We start from the raw sequence: 19819 nt of genomic DNA on the forward strand, positions 1-19819 counted from the left end.
ATATATATATGTGTGTGTGTGTGTGTGTATTTTTTTCAATGTGTATAAATAACATGGAAAAAATAAATAGTTACCAGGGTAGCAAAAGTTCACATAAGTGCCAAGGATATTATACCCTACATATAAAGGTATAAATTCCAGGGTTAAGTAAAATGTCTTTGTATAACAAAGATAAATTAAGAAATGGAATTAAACGCAGGTGTTATTCAAATCTTCATACTTCCGATATATGTTTCGAAGAAAACATTGATATTATTCCGGATGGAATAAAAACTATGTAAAACAATGTAATCATCTCGTCAGGGAAAAAAGAGAAATAAAAAAACACATCAGTAAGCCATTTTAACTGATTACCACATATATGATGAACGGGAATGCTGGCAAGTTATTTTCTAAAATAACGTTAATAGATTTAATGTCAAAGGCAATTTAGAGAATTGCCTTTGACCTTAAATCTATTAACAGCATTGTCTGTCACTGAACAGTCTGAAATGCAAATGGCAGTCTCTTTCACAAAAGCTGCACTTGTGACTTGTTCCAGTACTGTTTAAGTTGTTGTTTTTCCTTGGTCTTGTCTCTTCAGTATAGGGTGTTCAAAGGGACTCAGTCCTGGGTGATATGATATGGAAGACAGGTTATTGCTTATGCAGCATGTTTTCCCTCTCCACACTACTGATGCAGTCAAAGGAACAGCTCAGCCATTACAATTTCACACTAGCGTCATCATAGGAGTTGCCAGAATGAGGTTGTAGACAACATTGGACTGCCTCTAAGACTCCAACTCCCAATTTTTTCTCAGGCTTTATTCTCAAAGTCTTTTCCACAGCTGGGTATGGCCACAAGGTAGTGGGGGTTTGGAATCAGAGTTTTCCTTCTCCTAGATGGGCTGCCAGCCCCTGAGCTAATGAGCTCTATCTGCCCTAACTGACTTGCTAATTAACCTCACCTGAGACCAGACAGGTGTCACTATTTCAGATCAGAGTAGACCTGGGAACAATAGTGGCTAAGAGGTGGTTCCACAGCCCTCAAAACCTTGGGATTCCCAAACTAAGACCCCACTACAGTGTTATCTTGCCTTTTACTTTTTTACTTTTTCTTATCTTAAACAGTCATAGTGTATTTTCAGAGTTAGTGTGAAGAGTTTGAAGAGACTCCAGCAACTGAATTAGCTGTAAATTTAATTGCATTTGGAAATAATGGAAAGTGATTACCTGTTGTCATTGGATGTATTTCAGTCTCAGGCTTCACAACGATATAAAGTAGATTTACTTGGCAGTGAACATCTTTCAAAGTATCCAGAAACAAGTTGTTTATTTCTCTTTGTATGGTCAAATATATTATCTATTTATTTCATGCACATTTGGAGCTTTTATTGGAAGATGATGCATTAAATTGTTAATATCAAGTAAAATATTGGCTTTAGCTTTATTTCATTTATTTATTACATATTCTATCCTTTTTGTAGTTACAAGTATGTTGAAAATATTCAATGATTTCATAGTATTCTATCCTTGTAGTTCTTATCATTGTTTAGTTCTACATTAGCTCTCATCAAGCAAACCTATGATCAAAGGCATTCCAGCTGTGACTTTCCATCTTTTGATTAACATGTCTTTTTAAGACATAGGTATGGTAAGAAGGGAGATGCAATGGCCCAATGGTTAGGGCAGCGGACTCGCGGTCGTAGGATCGCGGTCGTAGGATTGCGGTCGTAGGATCGCGGTCGTAGGATCACGGTTGTAGGATCGCGGTCGTAGGATCACGGTTTCGATTCCCAGACCGGGTGTTGTGAGTGTTTATTGAGCGAAAACACCTAAAGCTCCATGAGGCCTAGCAGGGGGTGGTGGCGAACCCTGCTGTACTCTTTCACCACAACTTTCTCTCACTCTTATTTCCTGTTTCTGTTGTTCCTGTAATTCAAAGGGTCAGCCTTGTTACACTGTGTCACGCTGAATATCCCTGAGAACTACGTTAAGGGTACACGTGTCTGTGGAGTGCTCAGCCACTTGCACGTTAATTTCACGAGCAGGCTGTTCTGTTGGTTGGATCAACTGGAACCCTTGACGTCGTAAGCGATGGAGTGCCAACCACAACAATGGTAAGAGGGAGATTAAGCTGCTATTTTTAGCAAGCAAAATTATCTGTGGATAAATATTTTACTTCCCTTTTTTGTGTTTTTAGGTTTTCTTTTACCTTTTGTATTTAGTGGGGTAAGTAATGGTTAAGTTAAAAACACAAGAATTCTTTATAATTTTTAAGAAGTTGTGTCATTTCCAAATTGGGCTTATTTCTGATATAGATATTGGTTTTACTATTATAACTCACCAGCAGTATAATTATTACAATGATGTTGCTTAACTGTTGATCTGACATAACTTTAGATATTCTCTTATTCTTATACTGTTATATATTTTCTTTCTTTGAGATCAATTGATATGGTGTTTTTCAATAGCTAACTGGTGTATTTATGAGAAGAATATTCATGTATTTGCATGCACATGCACGTCATTAATGCATTCAGACACATAGTCATACATTTATACATATGTATGATGACATATTTCAATCCTATTGCATTTTTGATATTGCATTTATAACTCTTTTAGAAACATGTTTACTCATAAATGAACCAAATTTTTTCTCTTTTTTATTAATGAATCAGATGAAGCAGAGCAGTTTGCATGACCTTGCAGGCTAGTGATATTGGTAGATAATATCTGTATGTTAACATCTATTAGGAAAACATTGATTGAGGAGGTATTGTAAAAAGATGCAGTGATATGAAAGAATGGCTAAGATTTTAGAGTGAGATATTGTAGGACACAACAGGAATGCTTAGGATATGGATGTGTGTAAGCTTTTTCATCATTGCTTCTAAGTTTTTTTTATTTTCTTAATTTGCAGGGTTGATTCCTGGGGATGAAATTTTAATCATCAATGGAAAGATAGTCTCAGAGCTTGATATGGTATTCATTGAAGCCTTGCTTCATGAATCCCATTCTTTATGTATGACGGTTCAAACCTGTCGTGTTCAGGTTCCAACTGTGGTCAATGCAGGAGGGCCGTCAGCAGATACCAATGACAGCATTATCCAAAATACCATTGGCACTCCTCCACAGCCTAGAGACAAAGCCTTAGCTGATTTGTCTGTAGGCTCTCCAGGTAATATGTTTTCTGTTACATATTTCATTTTCTTTCTGGATATGTTTTCATTTGCATATTAATGTTGCTTTCTATTTATTTCACTATTTCCTGAAGCTGCTCCTTGCAGAAACATGTGATTCAATATACTACTTTCTATGGTGCATATTTAAAAGCTAATAATTGAACAATATAATTACACTGTTAGAGGATGAACAGTGTTGCTACTGTAGATATAGGCTGTTTATACATTAAACGTAAGATCCAGCAGAGCATGAAAAATAGAGGTAGAAGCTGAAAAACATTATTTAAACTAAAATCAGAATGAGAAAAAAAACGACATGGTCAGGTGAAGTGTGAATAATATGCATTCGATAAACTGATACATAAATTACAAATCACAAAAATATATAAAATTATGAAATATTCAAAAAATATATGGAAAAAGGATTTATTATTATTAACGTACCCAAGCAGAATTCCTAGAGTTAAAGGAATAACCAACTAGACATTCCACCTGCAAGAAATAATAGTCAAATCCCTTTTGAATTCCATCCTGTCTTATAGCATAGATATGCTGTTCCCAAAGAAAGGATAGTACAGTAATGGCTGGAACACCTTTGATTATTTGTTTGCTATGTCAGAGATGACTTGTCTCTCTCACATTAATAGATATGTGTTTGATAGTCACAACTGACTTCAATAAAAACAATTGCAAAGTGATTCTAGATATCTCGGGTTTTCAGTAGTTCAAGGTTTTTACTGTACCTTAATATTAAGGAGTTATTGTTGAATATATTTGGTTTCAAAACTTCTTGTTTGTAATGATAAACACAATACTTCACCTGTTTTCATTTTTCTATTATTCCCTATTTTATCTGTGAGATGTATCAGCTTTAAGCTAGGTGGTTGTCAAACACGTTATTTCAATCTAACAAAAAGGACATGATTAAGTAATGTGATACATTAGTGTATTCATTCATGTGAACCAACTAAGAATATTATTGACATTTAAACACAACAATTGACTTTCATAATAATAGCTTCTTTCATGTAACAGTTACTACTAGACATCTGACATGAAATGTCAAGTTTTATTGAGCAAGGTGAGAAATATCATTGGACAAAAATGGATACAATTTTTGTTCTCATCATAATATGCACCTTAACATATAGTCAAAATATTTTTCACTCCAGCTCTTCTTTTATTTCTGTTAACATAGGTCGAGATTCCAGACAGGGCACTTTGTCACCACGAAAATCACCATTACCACCAAAGCTCTCTCCAAAAGAGATTGATGTTCTTCTAAAGGTAGTTGTTATTTTTTAACCATTTCTGTTTACTCCTGTTTTCTCTTTATAAATCTCTTTCTGACTGCTTTCATCAAACCTATACAACTTGAATTATTATTAAATGTAAATATAATAGATACTACATATTGTGGAAATGTATGTTATGAGTGTTGTGCTGCTTCTAAGCCCGTAGATATTAAAAGATATGAATTATCAACTTTTTTAAGGAATGTCTATTCTTATTAAAATTGCTTGTGTGTGTGTGAGTGTATGTGTGTGTGTGCATGTGTGTGTGTGTGTATGCACGTGTGTATGTATAGTTGTTGGTATCAAGGTATCTTTTCTATATTTACAGACTACAAACTATTTATATCCCAAAAAATTAACTTTAGGAAGTTTTCCTTGTTGTCTAAAAAATACATCTTGTACACACACATATATAGAATAGCAAGTATATCTTATTATATACATGGAAACACAAATATATATATATGTGTATGTATATAATATATATATATATATATATATATATAATAAATAATGTTTGTTGCCACTTCAACATGGCTGTTCCATATGGAACAATGTTACCACTCTCTTTTAACCCCAGGTGAACCCATGATATGGTAAACTTTTGGCTGCAATTTCTAGCAGGTCAAGCAGCCACAAAAATTCTATGTATTTGTAGTACATGTGATGGCTTGATTGTAATATGTTTGATTGATGTGGTGCTCAGTATACATTTCTTGAGATGTCTAACATCTTTGTTTTGGTGTTGATAATCTCAACACATAATAGACACATACAGTAGGGATATAGGTAGAGTGTATTTAATGTGATTTCAGAGACACCCTTATGGTAGGATGTCATTTCATGTAAAATGAGAATATTTTTCCAGTATGGAATTATCTTCCACACTTGATTTGTGTTTCCATGAATCATATAATTTTGATTGAACTTGCTGTGGTGTTTGTTTAGCCACAGATCAGGCCTATTCTACTCATGGTTAGAAGTTTTCCAACATTCCCAATTTTTGCTTCTTCTCAAAAATATGGAACTACATTATTTAATATGTATTTCCCATTTTGAAGTACATTATTCTGTGATATAGAAGCTATTTGAGTGTCTACATAAAGCTTTACTTATAGGCAAATTTATAATCATGAAATATAGCCTTATTGACAGATACTTCTTTCTAACAATATAGGAAATACCAGGCTTTTAAAGGCACTACTCAGTTATTAACAGCTATACTCTGAAAAAGTATATACCCTCTGGAACATAGGTTATCAGTCTTTATGTGATGAATATGTCTTCAGTTTTGTATTATAACTGTACAGTTAAGAGGGAAAGTTGTTTGTATTTTGAGAATTATATCTATTCAAAGCTGAGACATTAAATCCTCTAAGACTGAGCTTTTAAATTCATTTGCAAATAATAACTGCTAAATTCCACTCTAGGATATTCTTTAACCAATGTTTTCATTATCATAGTTTAATAAGGCAGCAAGCTGGCAGAATCATTAGCACACCAGGCAAAATGCTTAACGCATTTTGTCTGTCTTTACATTCCGAGTTCAAATTCCACTGAGATTGACTTTCCCTTCCATCCTTTCGGGGTTAATAAAATAAGTATCAGTTGAGCACTGGGGTCACTGTAATCAACTAAGCTCCTCCCCTGTAATTGCTGGCCTTGTGCCAAAATTTGGAATTATTGTTATAGTTTAGTCAAGAGGAAGGAAATGTGCCTATGACTTCCATCGACTCAGTGAGGTCGATTCCATTAGTGTGCTTTTTCAGTAGTTTTAAGTTGATAGCTGCAAGTAAAGCATGTGCAGGGAGGGATTTCCAGAAAATGTTCTGAGGATAAAGGACTTTGCTATGTTGAGGATATATCCTCACTGGGAGTAATGCTTAGTAATGGTGAGGCCCAGCATTTGAAGAGTTTGTGAGGGTCCTAGTTGCATCTTGTTCTTGTTTTGGAAAGTGAGACGTTATAATGCTTTGTGATTGTGTCTTTTTACTATTAATAGAAACAAGATTGGTATAGCTCCATTGGAAGATATTTTTAAGGTCTCTATTTATGGAGCCATTGCAGATTTGGTTTGAGGTGTCTAGCTTGCCTGTAGACACTTGGGCGCTGAAGGTTAGAGGGAATGTAAAAAGGTATCATCTGTGTAGGGGTGAGTTGTGCTTGAGGTGATAGCATGTAAGTCAGTGATGTGTATAGCATGACAAACTCAAATCCTAGAGTACTCTAGAGTACATAGAATGTGGGTCAAAAAATCTCCATCACCATATGTTCTGAGAACAATCTATGAATCCAAAAGACAAGCAATAAATGAAGTCCATAAGTGACCAGTTTTATTAAGAGACTCACCTGGTGGATATGATCAAAAGCTTTACTAATGGGGAAAGCAATAGCACTACTTTCACCAAATTTCTTGAGCCACTGATGAGTGATATGAGAGAGTATGTCTTGAGTAGATCCATATGGATGAACATTAAGAAGGAGAGAGGTTACAAGCTCTTGGCAAATTGAGAGTAATAGGAAATACATTATCAGAAGAGATGGCCTTGTTCGCTTGATGCAAGTGGAGGTACTTTCAAAATTGGTATCTGTGTGTGTATGTGTATGATGAAATCATTGTTGAGTTAAAAGAGATATTTTGAAGGAGATTTACCTGATGTATGCAGTATGTATTTGTATGTAAAGTGACATTGTCTGTAGGAATACTGCTCACACAACCATTATGGTTCAATAGTGCTGCAAGGGGAAATTCTGCAAAGTTATTAATGATTCATGTAGCATGGGATCAAAAAGATAAGTACAGTAGGAAGCATCCATCATGGCTTTTGTGAATTTGATACACAATTACCTATTTCTGAGGAACAGAAATGTTGTGGTAGCAATAGAATTCAGAGAGGAGGCTGTATGTCTACAGGCAAGAAACTGTAGTGTTTAGTGCACTTCTTTTGCTAGTCAGTATGCTTTTGAATGCTGTCTAGAATATTTGTGGATTCCTAAATACTTTATTTTATACCAAAATATATAGAAAAATTGCATTTAAGATTTTAAGCATTTTAAACAACATTCTGTAGGTAATAGATTTCACATTTCTTTCAAGTTCACTTAAAATATTTTACTGAAAATGAAACTGATCTTACATGGTGTACCAAGAAAAAAATGGAAATACATTTTACAGTATATACAAAAAAACATACAAATTGTCTGTTTTTAATACATGCACCAAGAAAGATAAGTTTCTGGAATAGTTGAATTTGATATGTATGTTAGTTTTTAGCATTTATTTCTCATGATTTCTGGTGAAATTGGTTATACCACGATACAGTTGTTCTAATTTTATAAATTTTGTTCAGAATACTGAGCAGGTGACTGCAATGTGCCGTCTTCCTAATGAACCTTACCAGTTTGGAGAAGCTCCTTCCAGACCCTTATCTGAAGCACAGAAGTTAAGGAAGGTCATCATGGAACTTCTGGAAACAGAGCGTGCCTATGTGAAGGTAATATTGATAGATTTTGAAATATTTGAATTTGTAACTTGGAATGCCTCATCTATAATCAATTAAAGCAAACTAAATATAAGTGCTTCTCATCCATTAAGAAAATTGCATCAGGCTTTTGATTGCAACTTCTAATTCAATCATTGCTATTATCTTGATTACAAATAAATAGTTGACTATGTCTTCAGAATAACTTGTAAAAATAGTAAGTGTAATGCATTTAAATTGGCAAACCTCAGTTAACAGAACTGGAATTAATCATGTTCAGCTACAACAATGCTGAATTTGAAATAGCAGGTTTCATAATAGCCACAGCTAAAAAGTACTCATCTCATCATCATCATCATTTAATGCCCATCTTCCATGCATGCATTGGTAGGACAGTTAACAGGAGCTGGACAGGTAGATGACTATCCCAGACTACTGCGTCTGTTTTGGCAAGATTTTTATGGCTGGATGCCCTTCCTAATACTGACCACTCTGCACAGTAGACTCAGTGCTTTTTACATGGCACTATCACAGGCAAGATTAGTTCTGGCATCATTTTTACAGCTGGATGCCTTTCTAAATGCCAACCACTTTACAGTGTAGATTGGATGTTTTTTACATGGCACCAGCCCTGACAGAGTCATCAAGTAACTTGCAAGACAAAGAATTTTGAGAGGGGGCAGGGACATTTGAGGATGGAACTTGTGCCAGAAGATGAAAGGTTAGATTGGGACGGAGAGACAGAAACAGCTGTCTTGTTATAACAGTGGGCGCATTGAAGGAGGTGATCTGGTGTCAGATGATGAATGGTTAGAGCATGGCAGAGAAACAGGTGTCTTGCTATAGAGGAGGTATATGGTTACCCAGCAAGAAAGAGAAAGTTGTGTTAGTGAGATAATGTCACAAATACAACAGATGCACCTTAATTTTTCTAACAAATAGTTTAATTGCAAAGTATCATCATAAATTAAATCTTAGAAAAAGTTTTGATTTATACTTCAATTAAATTGTTTCTTGTGGGAAATGATTTGAGAAGACATGTTAAATTTATTTGACTTGTAACTGAAAAACTGATATCATCATAAATGCTGATCAATTATTTACCAACCACTTACATGTGACTTTGGTCTAAAGTGGAGTTTTTTTTTAATGACTAGTTATGTGCATGATAGTAAAAAAAAAATGTAAAGTTAATTCCAATTGTAAAGCATTGCTTATAAAAACACTATTTCCTTTCATTTTATTGTATACCACTTATATCATATCTGTACAGGACCTCAATGTGTTGATTGAGCGGTATTTAAATCCTCTGAAGGCAGAGACACTCTTGACATCGGATGAGATAATGCAGTTGTTTGGTAATATCCAGGAGATTGTTCAATTTCAGGAACAATTTCTGCAAAGTTTAGAAGAAGCCATAGAGCTAGGGGGTGACTTCTTCACCCTTGATGACCCAAAGAAATTTCGGGTAAGTGAACCTTAAAACTAAAACCAAATGTGTTGTCATTTTCAGTAATGTTTTTGTTTGGTTTTCAAAAATACATTATTGTTTATTGCAACAAAGAACAGCAATTAATTAAACTTACCTTTCAGAAATATTGTTTCTGCAGTACACCATTTGCTTTTTGCTACCATTTATCTTTCAGCCTAACAACATTTTTCAACAAATTCATCAGTCTGCTAGTAATATGTGAGATACAATAGCCAACATGGGCATTTACTGTTGAACTTAACTAAAAATTACACAATATTATGAAATTAAATTTTTTTAGTGGGATGTTGTTTAGACAAATTAACCCTCTAAAATTTGATAGCTCACACAAACGTTATCATGCTTCAAAAAGTACTCATAAAATACATTGGGTTTTAAGGATCATTGGTATCAACAATATAATGAATATACTGTATTTTGTACTTTATCATAAGTAGGTTTATGTTTTCTTTCTAAATTTTAGCATTAGATCTTATGAGCCTGTCGTTTTCTTTGTTCCTCATATTTGATAGCTTTTTCAAGGTAAAATTTTAGTATATCCAGACCAGTGTGTTTCTTTTATTCTGAGCAAAAATAGGGATGCAACCATAACTTTATGCTTAATAGAAAAAGAAAACAGATTCATTAACTATTTCCTATCAGAGTATTATATCACTAATCTATTTTGTATATAAAAGATGTATTTAAAAAAGGGTACAAAAACATACTATTTATTATTCGTCATTGACTGAAAAATATTTTAAAGAAATTAAACATTTACTATCAGTCTTAAAAAGAAAGGTAATTTTAATTAGAGACAATATGGAATTGTCCACCTTAAAACATTTTATCTACATGAACTCCAGCTATGCCTACTAAATTGTTGCTATTTGTTTTACCCCAAAACTTATTTTAGTTATGGAGATGACTAAAAGTATTTTTATGATAGCTTCTACTACCTAAAAAATGCTGAGAGATCTCTGTATGATTTCATATTTGCATATTAATTGCTTGTGTAAAATAAGGAATCACTTCTACTTTGCCTATACACCAATACTTATATATCTTATTACAAAGACACAGTACAAAACTGTGGGAGCAAGGAACTATTTATTTCAACACTACTATGTATATATAATACGATTAAAGTTTGAATCTTTCAAAATGCTGCATTGCAAAAGACTATTGTAAATAATAACAAGATGTCTTTCCCCTAATCTGTCAAGTAGGAAATGATTGGTTAGTATTTAAATGAAAATTGCTTTAATATTTCATTTCACTATTTTCTTCCATTTCTTACCAATTCCTTAAAATCTTCACAAAAATAGATGCATGATATTGTTTGAAAAAATATTTGTTTTCATTCATTTTAATATTGTAATATAAAAGAAAGCCCTCTCCCCTCTCCTCCAGCTTACTGGTTGCTTTATAAATAAAATGTATAAAAAAACTTTATAGGCTGTTGCAGGATTCTCTTTCACTAGCTGTGAATAATTCTACAATGAGTAAAAGTTATTCATTGTTTAAGAACAAAGTGTTTTCTCATTATTACCTCCACTGATACTTTCTAGGTGTGTATACAGCTAAAAATCTGCAGAGGTATTCAAGTATTGCTGACAGTTCACCACACACATACAGAACTGGAGAGAGCAAGATTATTTACAGTAAAATATACTACACTGCATACTCAGAATGACAATAAATGTTGGCCTTTGTTTGAGCAGTGAAATCAGTGAGGCACAGCTACATCTACTTCATGCTGTCCACTGTTGTAATGAACAGCTATTTGCCATTGGTATAAATTGTCCAAATAAATAATTAATTCTGGGATAGTCATTTTTATGAGGTTCCCTATTTTTATGAATTTGTGTATATGTTATGGACTAATTAAACTATCATCTTTATTATTACCATCATCTCAATTTTGAAGAGTTTAGAATAGTATTAACATTTGGTTTATAGCAAAGTACAGTAGATTATATTTTCAAAACTATACAAAATATATAATAAAATATCTTTCAAAATATATAGCAATTAGAGTGAAATAGTTAAAATTAGTTTATTGTGCAAATTTGTGTTTTTAAAATATCTCGTATGATTTCTGTACGAGATTGGATTCTCAGTGAAAAGATCTTTTGAAATTTGAGCATTTCACCTATCACATAGAAAAGTTCTTAGTGAACAATTCGCTAATATTAAGTTTTGCCCATGTTGACTTAATGAAATGAAAGATAAAACCATTTTCACTTTTGCTCATTTGCTTTTTATTTATATTCTGGGTTGATTTTGTCTGCATTTCCCCTCATTCTTAATTTTACCTCATTGATCAAATTGTTTTTATTTTCAAAAAGATAAAACTGTTTTACATTGTTCATTCATTATTTTCTTTCTGCTGTGTGTTTGTTCTACTAGGATGAAGAACTCAGGGTATGTACTAACATTATTAACTGTTGCATAAAAACAGTGACATTCGCATGGATTTTACTCTTTGTTTATCATTTTATTCTTTACCTCACTTATTAACCTCATGTGAAACCCATCGTTGACAGTTTATTTTTCTCTGCTTGTTTGCGGCTACATTTTAAGAACTGTCTTTCTAGCAATGTACTGCGCTGAGATTGTTTTTACTGCTGTGACTACTGTTGTGGCTGCCATGTTTAGTGTACTTTTAACATATAACATCAACAATTAGAGCATTTCTTATTTGAAGTTTCATCTACATTAAGTACTTATAAAGAAATACCACCTTTTATCTCCTCTCACTTCTCTGGCTGTACTTGTCTTCATATATAAAATAGATTTCTTTCATTCAAAATGCTTTGTATTCATTAGAAATATGTTTGTGTGTCTTTTTTTTTTACTTTAAAAAGTAATAGAATAGTTGTCTCTTTTTTTTTTTCATTTCATCATTGTGGTGTCTAAGCATTTTTGATTTAGTTTTTTTTTTTTTTCTAATAAGAATAACTTTAAGATTTTGCCATTAAAGTTAGTTTTTATTTATAATTTTTGCCAATTTAATGCTAAATGTTTACTATTTGTAGGTGCCCTGTTTATTCAATACTTAATCTAATGACTTCTTGTTTAAAAGTTACTGAAATTATTATCAGAAGATAAGGTTGCTTTTATACTGACCTCTTAAAGAATACACATTTTTATTAACTTTTATAGAACTGTAATCTCAAAGCTGCCAATATGAATAGTTATAACATTTTAGATATAATATTTTAAATACAATTTAATGTTCATTACAATTATTGCCAAGATTTATCGCCAATAAAATAGAATTAACAAGGTGTTAATCAGAAGAATTAGATTCAATATTCCTCTGTGGTATAATATTAAAAATCATATGCATTTTCAGTAATAGTGATTAGGGTTTGTATTTTTTTTTTTTTTTTTTTGAAACCATAATAAATTTACATTATTAGCTATTAAACTGATAAGAAAAATAACTTTAACATTGAAAAATGTCATTATGGATAACTGATTTCTGTTGGAGATGTTTGCTATATGCTAATATATTATAGTATCAAACTACTAAATTTCTAACAAATGTAGATAGTAATTTGACAAGCATGAAAGTCTGATAGAATTTACATTTAGTAAATTTCAGCTTTATTACCCCATAAAAATTAAACTTTTCTTAAATTGTTGTCTTTTAGTTAATTTATATTGACATGGCAAAATTTATCTGCAAAGCTTGACATTAACTAAAATGTAGATGCTACTACACAACTATTAAGTTATTAAAAATATTAATAAGATACATAGGTTATTTTTTCTTTCATCATTTCATTTAATATTATGCATATTCTTTATAGGATTATTAAGATGTGTCATTACATTGTCTAATGCAGTATTTAGAAATTAAGAAGACTGTGAAAAGGCTATACATAATTTCCATTAAAATTTTTCAGAAAATTGAGCACCAAAACTCAATCTACAAAATCTGTATAAAAAATCTAATCTACTAACAAACTAACAATTAGAAACTATCAAGCAGTTCTTAGTATAAGCATAAATCTAATCTACTAACAAAATAATAATTAGAAAAGGAGTTTTAATCTCAGTTGGTCAAAGTTTTTCGACCCACTATATTGGTTCTTGAGTATCTTACAGTTAAAATCTTAGAAGTCCTTTATTTGGATTTTATGTAGAATGTATTCAAGTCAATAATTTTAGTTAGAATGTACTCATTTAATTCACTACCACTTAAAGAAATGCATTGTTTCCACAATGTCCCACTTCACCCATCATATCATCATAATTATCACTATCATTATTCATGATTTAATTCTGATTTTCAATCTTGAGTAGTGTCATTTGCTGAATTTTTATAGCTGAAATCATTTTCTAAAGAGGTTTCCAATAACTCTTACCTTCATATAATAGTTAGGTACATATTCAGCTACAGGTAACCACTACAGATTTCATTAAAAAATTAAGTTTCAGGGTAGTATGTTTTATTAAGGGACCAGATATGAAACCATCAAAGTCAGCAAAATATTCTTCAAAATAAAGTTTGGTTTGCTTATCTCAGTTATGATGATAAAATTCAGACAGATAAAAACAAACTAAATCATCATGTATCCTCTTCTCTCCAAATCTACATCACCTTATTGAAAGCGCAATATGAATAAAATATGACTTCCTTTCATATTTAGATATGTGCTACTCTCCAAAAATCATTCATGTGTTATGAAAAAGAGAATTATTTTGATGTTGAACCATAAGGTCAGCTCAATGGATTCTAAATATAAACACTTACACACACATATACAAACAGTGAAAATCCTTCATATAATTTAAGTATTCTAGAGATCAGGAAACGTACAAAGTTAAATTAATCTTGATAGAATCAATATCCAAAACATGTGACCCCAAGCTTAAGTCAGCAAACTTATCTTAATTCTAAACTATATGTAAAAACTAACATATGTCTGTAAGTATAAATCATTAGTATAATGTTAGAAAGTCAATTTAAACTTAATGTCTGTAATAATAGTGCTTAAGCATTATTGACAGCCAAAAGATTCTTTGAGTGTTAAAGATTAGTCATATTCTCTTTTTGCAATAACTGTTTATGAATTTGAAAAGAAATTAGATAAATACGATTTTTAGAAGTTCAGATATTTAATAGATAAACTTCAGTTTAGCAGCTAGACTCTGGTTCAGCATTTAATCATAATTGATATATTTAACAAAGAAACTATTTGTAAATTAGAAGCAACTTTTAATGGTCAACTGGGTGTCTATAACAATATTATTATGAATACAGTGTTATAGTCTATCCTTACTATACTGAAATAATTCTGTCTTCAGTATTTGAGTTTTATAATCTGTTTCAAAGTATCATTAATTCTTTTTTCATTAGGTTACATCATCATCCTCATTTAATATTTGTTTTCCGTGTTGGCATGTGTTGGAAGGTTTGAGAGGAGCTGGCAAAGCTAGAAGCCATACCAGGTTTCATTGCTTATTTTGGCATGGTTTCTACAGCTGGATACCCTTCCTAATGCCAACCGCTTAACCAGTGCTTCTTATGTGGCACCAGTACTGACAGAGTTGCCAAGTAACTTGCAGGACAAAAATCTCTCAACTAGGAGGGAAGTAGTAGAATTGAGGGTGTATGGCTTTGTGCCAATTGAGAGATTTAAGGTATAGAAGGGGCTAATATAAATGTCTTGTAGAGAAGATATACGGATTCCTCAGTTGGAAAACAAAGCAGAGTGAGTTAGAGAGTCAGAAAGCCAGGGGATGTAGTATGTGCTTAATGAATTATAGATATCCTTTCAAACTCATTTAGTTGCCCTTTTGTTAAAAATCAGATGAACTGTTTAACTTTTATCTCATGAAAATCTTAACCCTTGGATTACACAACCATTGTTCTGACAATATACCAAAATAAGAGGTTGGATGAATACATACATACATACATATATATATATATATATATATATATAAACACATCACCATAAAAAATTTCAATCATCATCAGAAATAAGAAATATGAAATGATACAAGATAACTATCTCGTTCATTCATTCTTTTATCACCATTTAAAATTCACTTTTCCATGTTTGCATGGTTTAGACAAAATTTATTGAAACAGATTTTTCTACAGCTGGATGACCTTCCTGTCACCACTCATCACCAGTTTCTAAATAAGTAATATTTTCCCAAGGCTAGACATGGTTTTCATAGAAGACTGGAATGAACAATCCCATTAGTATGACAATGGTGCTCATTTACAACCGTCACATAGTGTCTAGTCATAGGTACAGGCAAACACACACATGCACATATATATGACAGGCTTCTTTCAGTTTCTGATTACCAAATCAGCTTTCAAGGCTTTGGTCAGCATGAAGCTGTAGTAGAAGACACTTGCTCAAGGTGCCATGTAGTGGGACTGAACCTAAGATCACATGGTTGAGAAGCAAGCCTAAATCGCATCCATATTTAATTCAATGAAAAAAAAAGAAAAGAACATATCATCATTGTACTAAATATGGATATGCTAAACAAATCAGTAACCAAATATCTAGCCTTTCATTGTGAGAATAATTTCTAAACATATGTTATTTTATCCTTTATATAAAAGCTAATGTTAGTTTTTGTGTAAAATTGGTTTCAAATTTTGGCACAAGGCCAGTCATTTCAGGGTAGGAGTAAGCCAATTACATCAGCCTCAGTGCTGAACTGGTACCTATTTAATCAACCTTGAAAGGATGAAAGGGAAAGCTGACCTCTGCAGAATTTGAGCTCAGAATGTAAATGCAGATGAAATACTGCCAATCATTTTGCCCAGCATAACAAATGATTCTGCCAGCTCACCATCTTAGTTTTGCAAAATTTTACAAAATATTTTTTATTGTGTTGCAAATAAAAGACAATAAAATACAGAGAATTTTGATTGTTAGTATTTCTACAGTCTCTATTTTAATGTTTTCTCTTACCTTTTCACAAAGAAAACAACAAAGATACCTTGCTTCAAATTTGTGAAGATAAATTTAATAATATTGACTCATTAAATACACAGTTGATATTCAGTGTACTTATGAAATATTAAATAGAATGTAGTACTGGCAAGGTTGGAACAACGATTTTCCAATACTTTTGTAAAATCATGTTCTTCTATTAGATTGTTTAATTTCTTGAATGTGGCATTGCATATTCTTGTGACTATATGCATTTATATGCAAATACTTATTTAGCTCTAAAATCAACTATCCAAAATCCATTATACAAATATGCACTTACAGACAATAACATATAATCTCTTCAGCAGAATAGCATTTTTAAAGGAACTAAGTGTTTTTATCAGCATTTCCCATCTTAAGAAAGTTGGAGGGAAGTTGTCTATTGAGTTAACAAGTAAGGTTAAAAACTATTTAACAGAGGAACTCAAATGTAAGAACTTAGGACTTAAATTCTGCAATACAGTACCCCTAGTTTTGTAAAGCAACAAAGAACTCATTGTTTCCAGACAAATGTCTAAAACCGGAAGAAAAGATCTAAGTATGTATATTCATAAACACCGGTGGAAATGGGTTTTAGGAACTAGTGGTAGGCCTGTGAGGTTAAAGTTGGGAATGTGGGCGTTAAATGCTCTATGAACTTATGAACTGATAATCACTGTTCACAAATGTATACACCACTGTGTATCTTCACAACACTTTAAGTACATATATATCTGGACATTTTTGTCTCAACAAATAAGAAATATCTTTAGAGTAATTAGGTTTGTCTTTTTCTTTTAGTTTTATTTTTTTTTTGTTTTCATGTTCTTCTACCTCCTCATTGCCATCAATAATGATTCTGCCTTTCTTTTTGCACACAGCACCATTTTACTCACTGGGCTTCATAATTTAGGTTATACAAGTCACATGCTTTCGCAAGAGTTCACTTTACACTCAAACCTTTCTTAAATCAAAATTCACTTTTCCAAAAAGTGTTTTTCACCTATTTTTCTCTTCCACACTTAAGATGAAAGATGAATCTTCTAAATTTAATTCATTTATCATTATCATTATACTCATTATTGTCTTGTATTGAAATAGTTGATAAAATGCATTATCTATTCTTAATATAATTGTATATCTAATACTCTGAATTGAGAGGGAAATTTTCCCTCATTTATGATAATTGCAATGCTGCTCTTTGAGGAGGCTTTGAATTCTGTATAAGATTTACAATAGTGAGAAACATTTGTTCAATATTGCAAAGAAATACATTTAACTCCATTGTACCAATTTAGGCTATATAAAAAAAACATATATGCATGACTAAGCATACTATCTGATGATATTTCAAACTTGGTAGCAACTAGAATATGCTTGCAATTCTTTTTTGGAAACATAGAAATAAGCTTCTAAAAAGTTTTATGTTAAATTAGCTAGTAATACTGACAAATATGAAATTTTCATTGAAATGTCCCTATATATTAAAATTGTGTGTGTATATATATGCACTACATGTATGCGTGTCTGTCAGTGTGTGTGTATGTAGAATTAGTTCGTGCAACAGTACTTATGTTTGAGATACACTCTGTTCAAAATGCATATAATTTGAAACTATATTAAGATAATTTCAAAAAAATACATTGTAAATAAGTAATTTTATTAAGTAATTTTTATGTCATTGTCTGTAGAAAATTGTCTCTTAAATTGAAAATGATATGGAATAAACTGAAGTAAAATAATCCAAGATTGCAAATATAAAGAACAATTGTTAAGTTTAACTTATTTCTAAATTTCCTGAACATTGTAACTTATTACATTTTTTTTTTACAATCTGATAAGGCTTATATGTGTTTTGTAGTGTGTCTATGACACACTCTTAAATTTAAGTTCATTAAATTTCACTAAAATGTTGAAAACATATTTCAAAAAAAAAATTAAAACCATTTAAAATGCTTTTAATTTATTGATTAACCCTTTCGTTACTATATTTCTGACCAAAATACACCCCTCATGAGTTTCAATTAAATTCTAAAATAATCATGAATTTAGACTTGTCTCATTAAACACCTGTAACTTTTTTATTTATCAACATATTAATGTGATATTTGGAACATAATTAAAGAAAGGGTTCTTAATCAATTCTATTGCATAATTTTTGTCTCAAAGTTCTCCACGTACTGGGAGGGGGGGGGGTACTGCTAGTGTCGCTCACATGTAAATATTGGTTCAGCTTCACAAATCGTACTCGTTCATAATACTGGAAATATATTCATCGCCAAAAAGTTCCTGATCGCTCCAGTAATTTGTTATTCTGGGTAACTATCAAATACCCATAATAATATTTATGGCAAAAAATGCCCGTATTTCATCTACAGTTGCAGGAAACCGCAAGCTATCTTTTTTTTCTGGTTTGTTTACATTGTGCGTAACGGTTTGTTTCCGCAGTAATCATTTCAAACAAGCATGAAAAAGAAGTCTAAAGGTTTCGCTTCCTGAGAAAGACTATGAGTAGATGCTGTTTCCTCAGAAAAATTGTTAATAAAAACGTTTTTTTAAGTTTTTACTCCATTCTGGTGTAATATCATCATCGCTATCGCCGTCGTTGCTTTCAGAATCGCTGATTTCAGTTTCGGATACAGAAATATCCGATTTATTATCGTTCATCCCGTGCTTTTGTAGCTCATTCATTCTTTTCTTCGATGTCTCCATATCTTCTGTTGAAAAACCTTCAAATTCGGAATCACTGCTTGATAGCATGTAACTCCTCTCCATCTTCAAAGTTGAAAAAAATTAACGCCGCAAAAAATGTGGAAAAAAATCTTCCAAAATTCACTGAGTTCAAATATCACGCGAAACAATGTCGGAGACAATAACTTAACTGTTTGCAAAGTAAAATCAGGTGTTTTAACGAATGTACTAACGAGATTTGGGTTCAAATATACATTTAAATAACAATGGGTACGCTCGGCCGGCTACGGCCGGGTTAGTCTTATGAACCAAAAAATTTTTCGGCCGGCTTAGTAACGAAAGGGTTAATGCTTAGGTGTCATTCTAGGAAAACTGAAGAGAGATATTGAGTAGGTCTTTATGCCATCATAGGATAATTTTTGAAAGGTTGTCAATTTGCAGTTAGTCAATTGTGTCACTGGAAAAATGAAGGCAATGCAACAAAAGCTATTTGATTAGCAGAAAGGAACTGATGTCAAAGTTTTCATTAATCATGATCTATTATCTCTCTGTTACAGTGACTATATTAAAAAATCTTAGGATTGTTTACACTTTAGCTAACTTTTAAAAGCTATAGAAGAGATAAGTCTTTACTACCCATTACTTATGCTATGCCTTCAAAGAGAAGAAATTTCAATTCTCATTTCTTTTGCATGTTAGTCAATTGATAGATTTATCATCATCATCATCATAATTTTTATCATCATTTTAGT

General features: G+C 31.9%; 1 protein-coding gene across 5 annotated transcripts in view; it reads left to right on the forward strand.

The window, feature by feature from the left end:
• LOC106871954 (protein still life, isoform SIF type 1) overlaps positions 1–19819 on the forward strand; it is a 1491364-nt gene that overhangs the window by 1461589 nt on the left and 9956 nt on the right. For all 5 annotated transcript variants that reach the window (XM_052966200.1, XM_052966198.1, XM_052966202.1 and 2 more), the window contains 5 exons: positions 2905–3162; positions 4365–4453; positions 7812–7955; positions 9217–9411; positions 11827–11841. In XM_052966200.1, the coding sequence (XP_052822160.1) occupies positions 2905–3162; positions 4365–4453; positions 7812–7955; positions 9217–9411; positions 11827–11841 (701 nt within the window). The remainder of the gene's footprint in view (positions 1–2904; positions 3163–4364; positions 4454–7811; positions 7956–9216; positions 9412–11826; positions 11842–19819) is intronic.

Source organism: Octopus bimaculoides, chromosome 3, assembly GCF_001194135.2.
Source record: "Octopus bimaculoides isolate UCB-OBI-ISO-001 chromosome 3, ASM119413v2, whole genome shotgun sequence".
Classification (NCBI taxonomy): domain Eukaryota; kingdom Metazoa; phylum Mollusca; class Cephalopoda; order Octopoda; family Octopodidae; genus Octopus; species Octopus bimaculoides.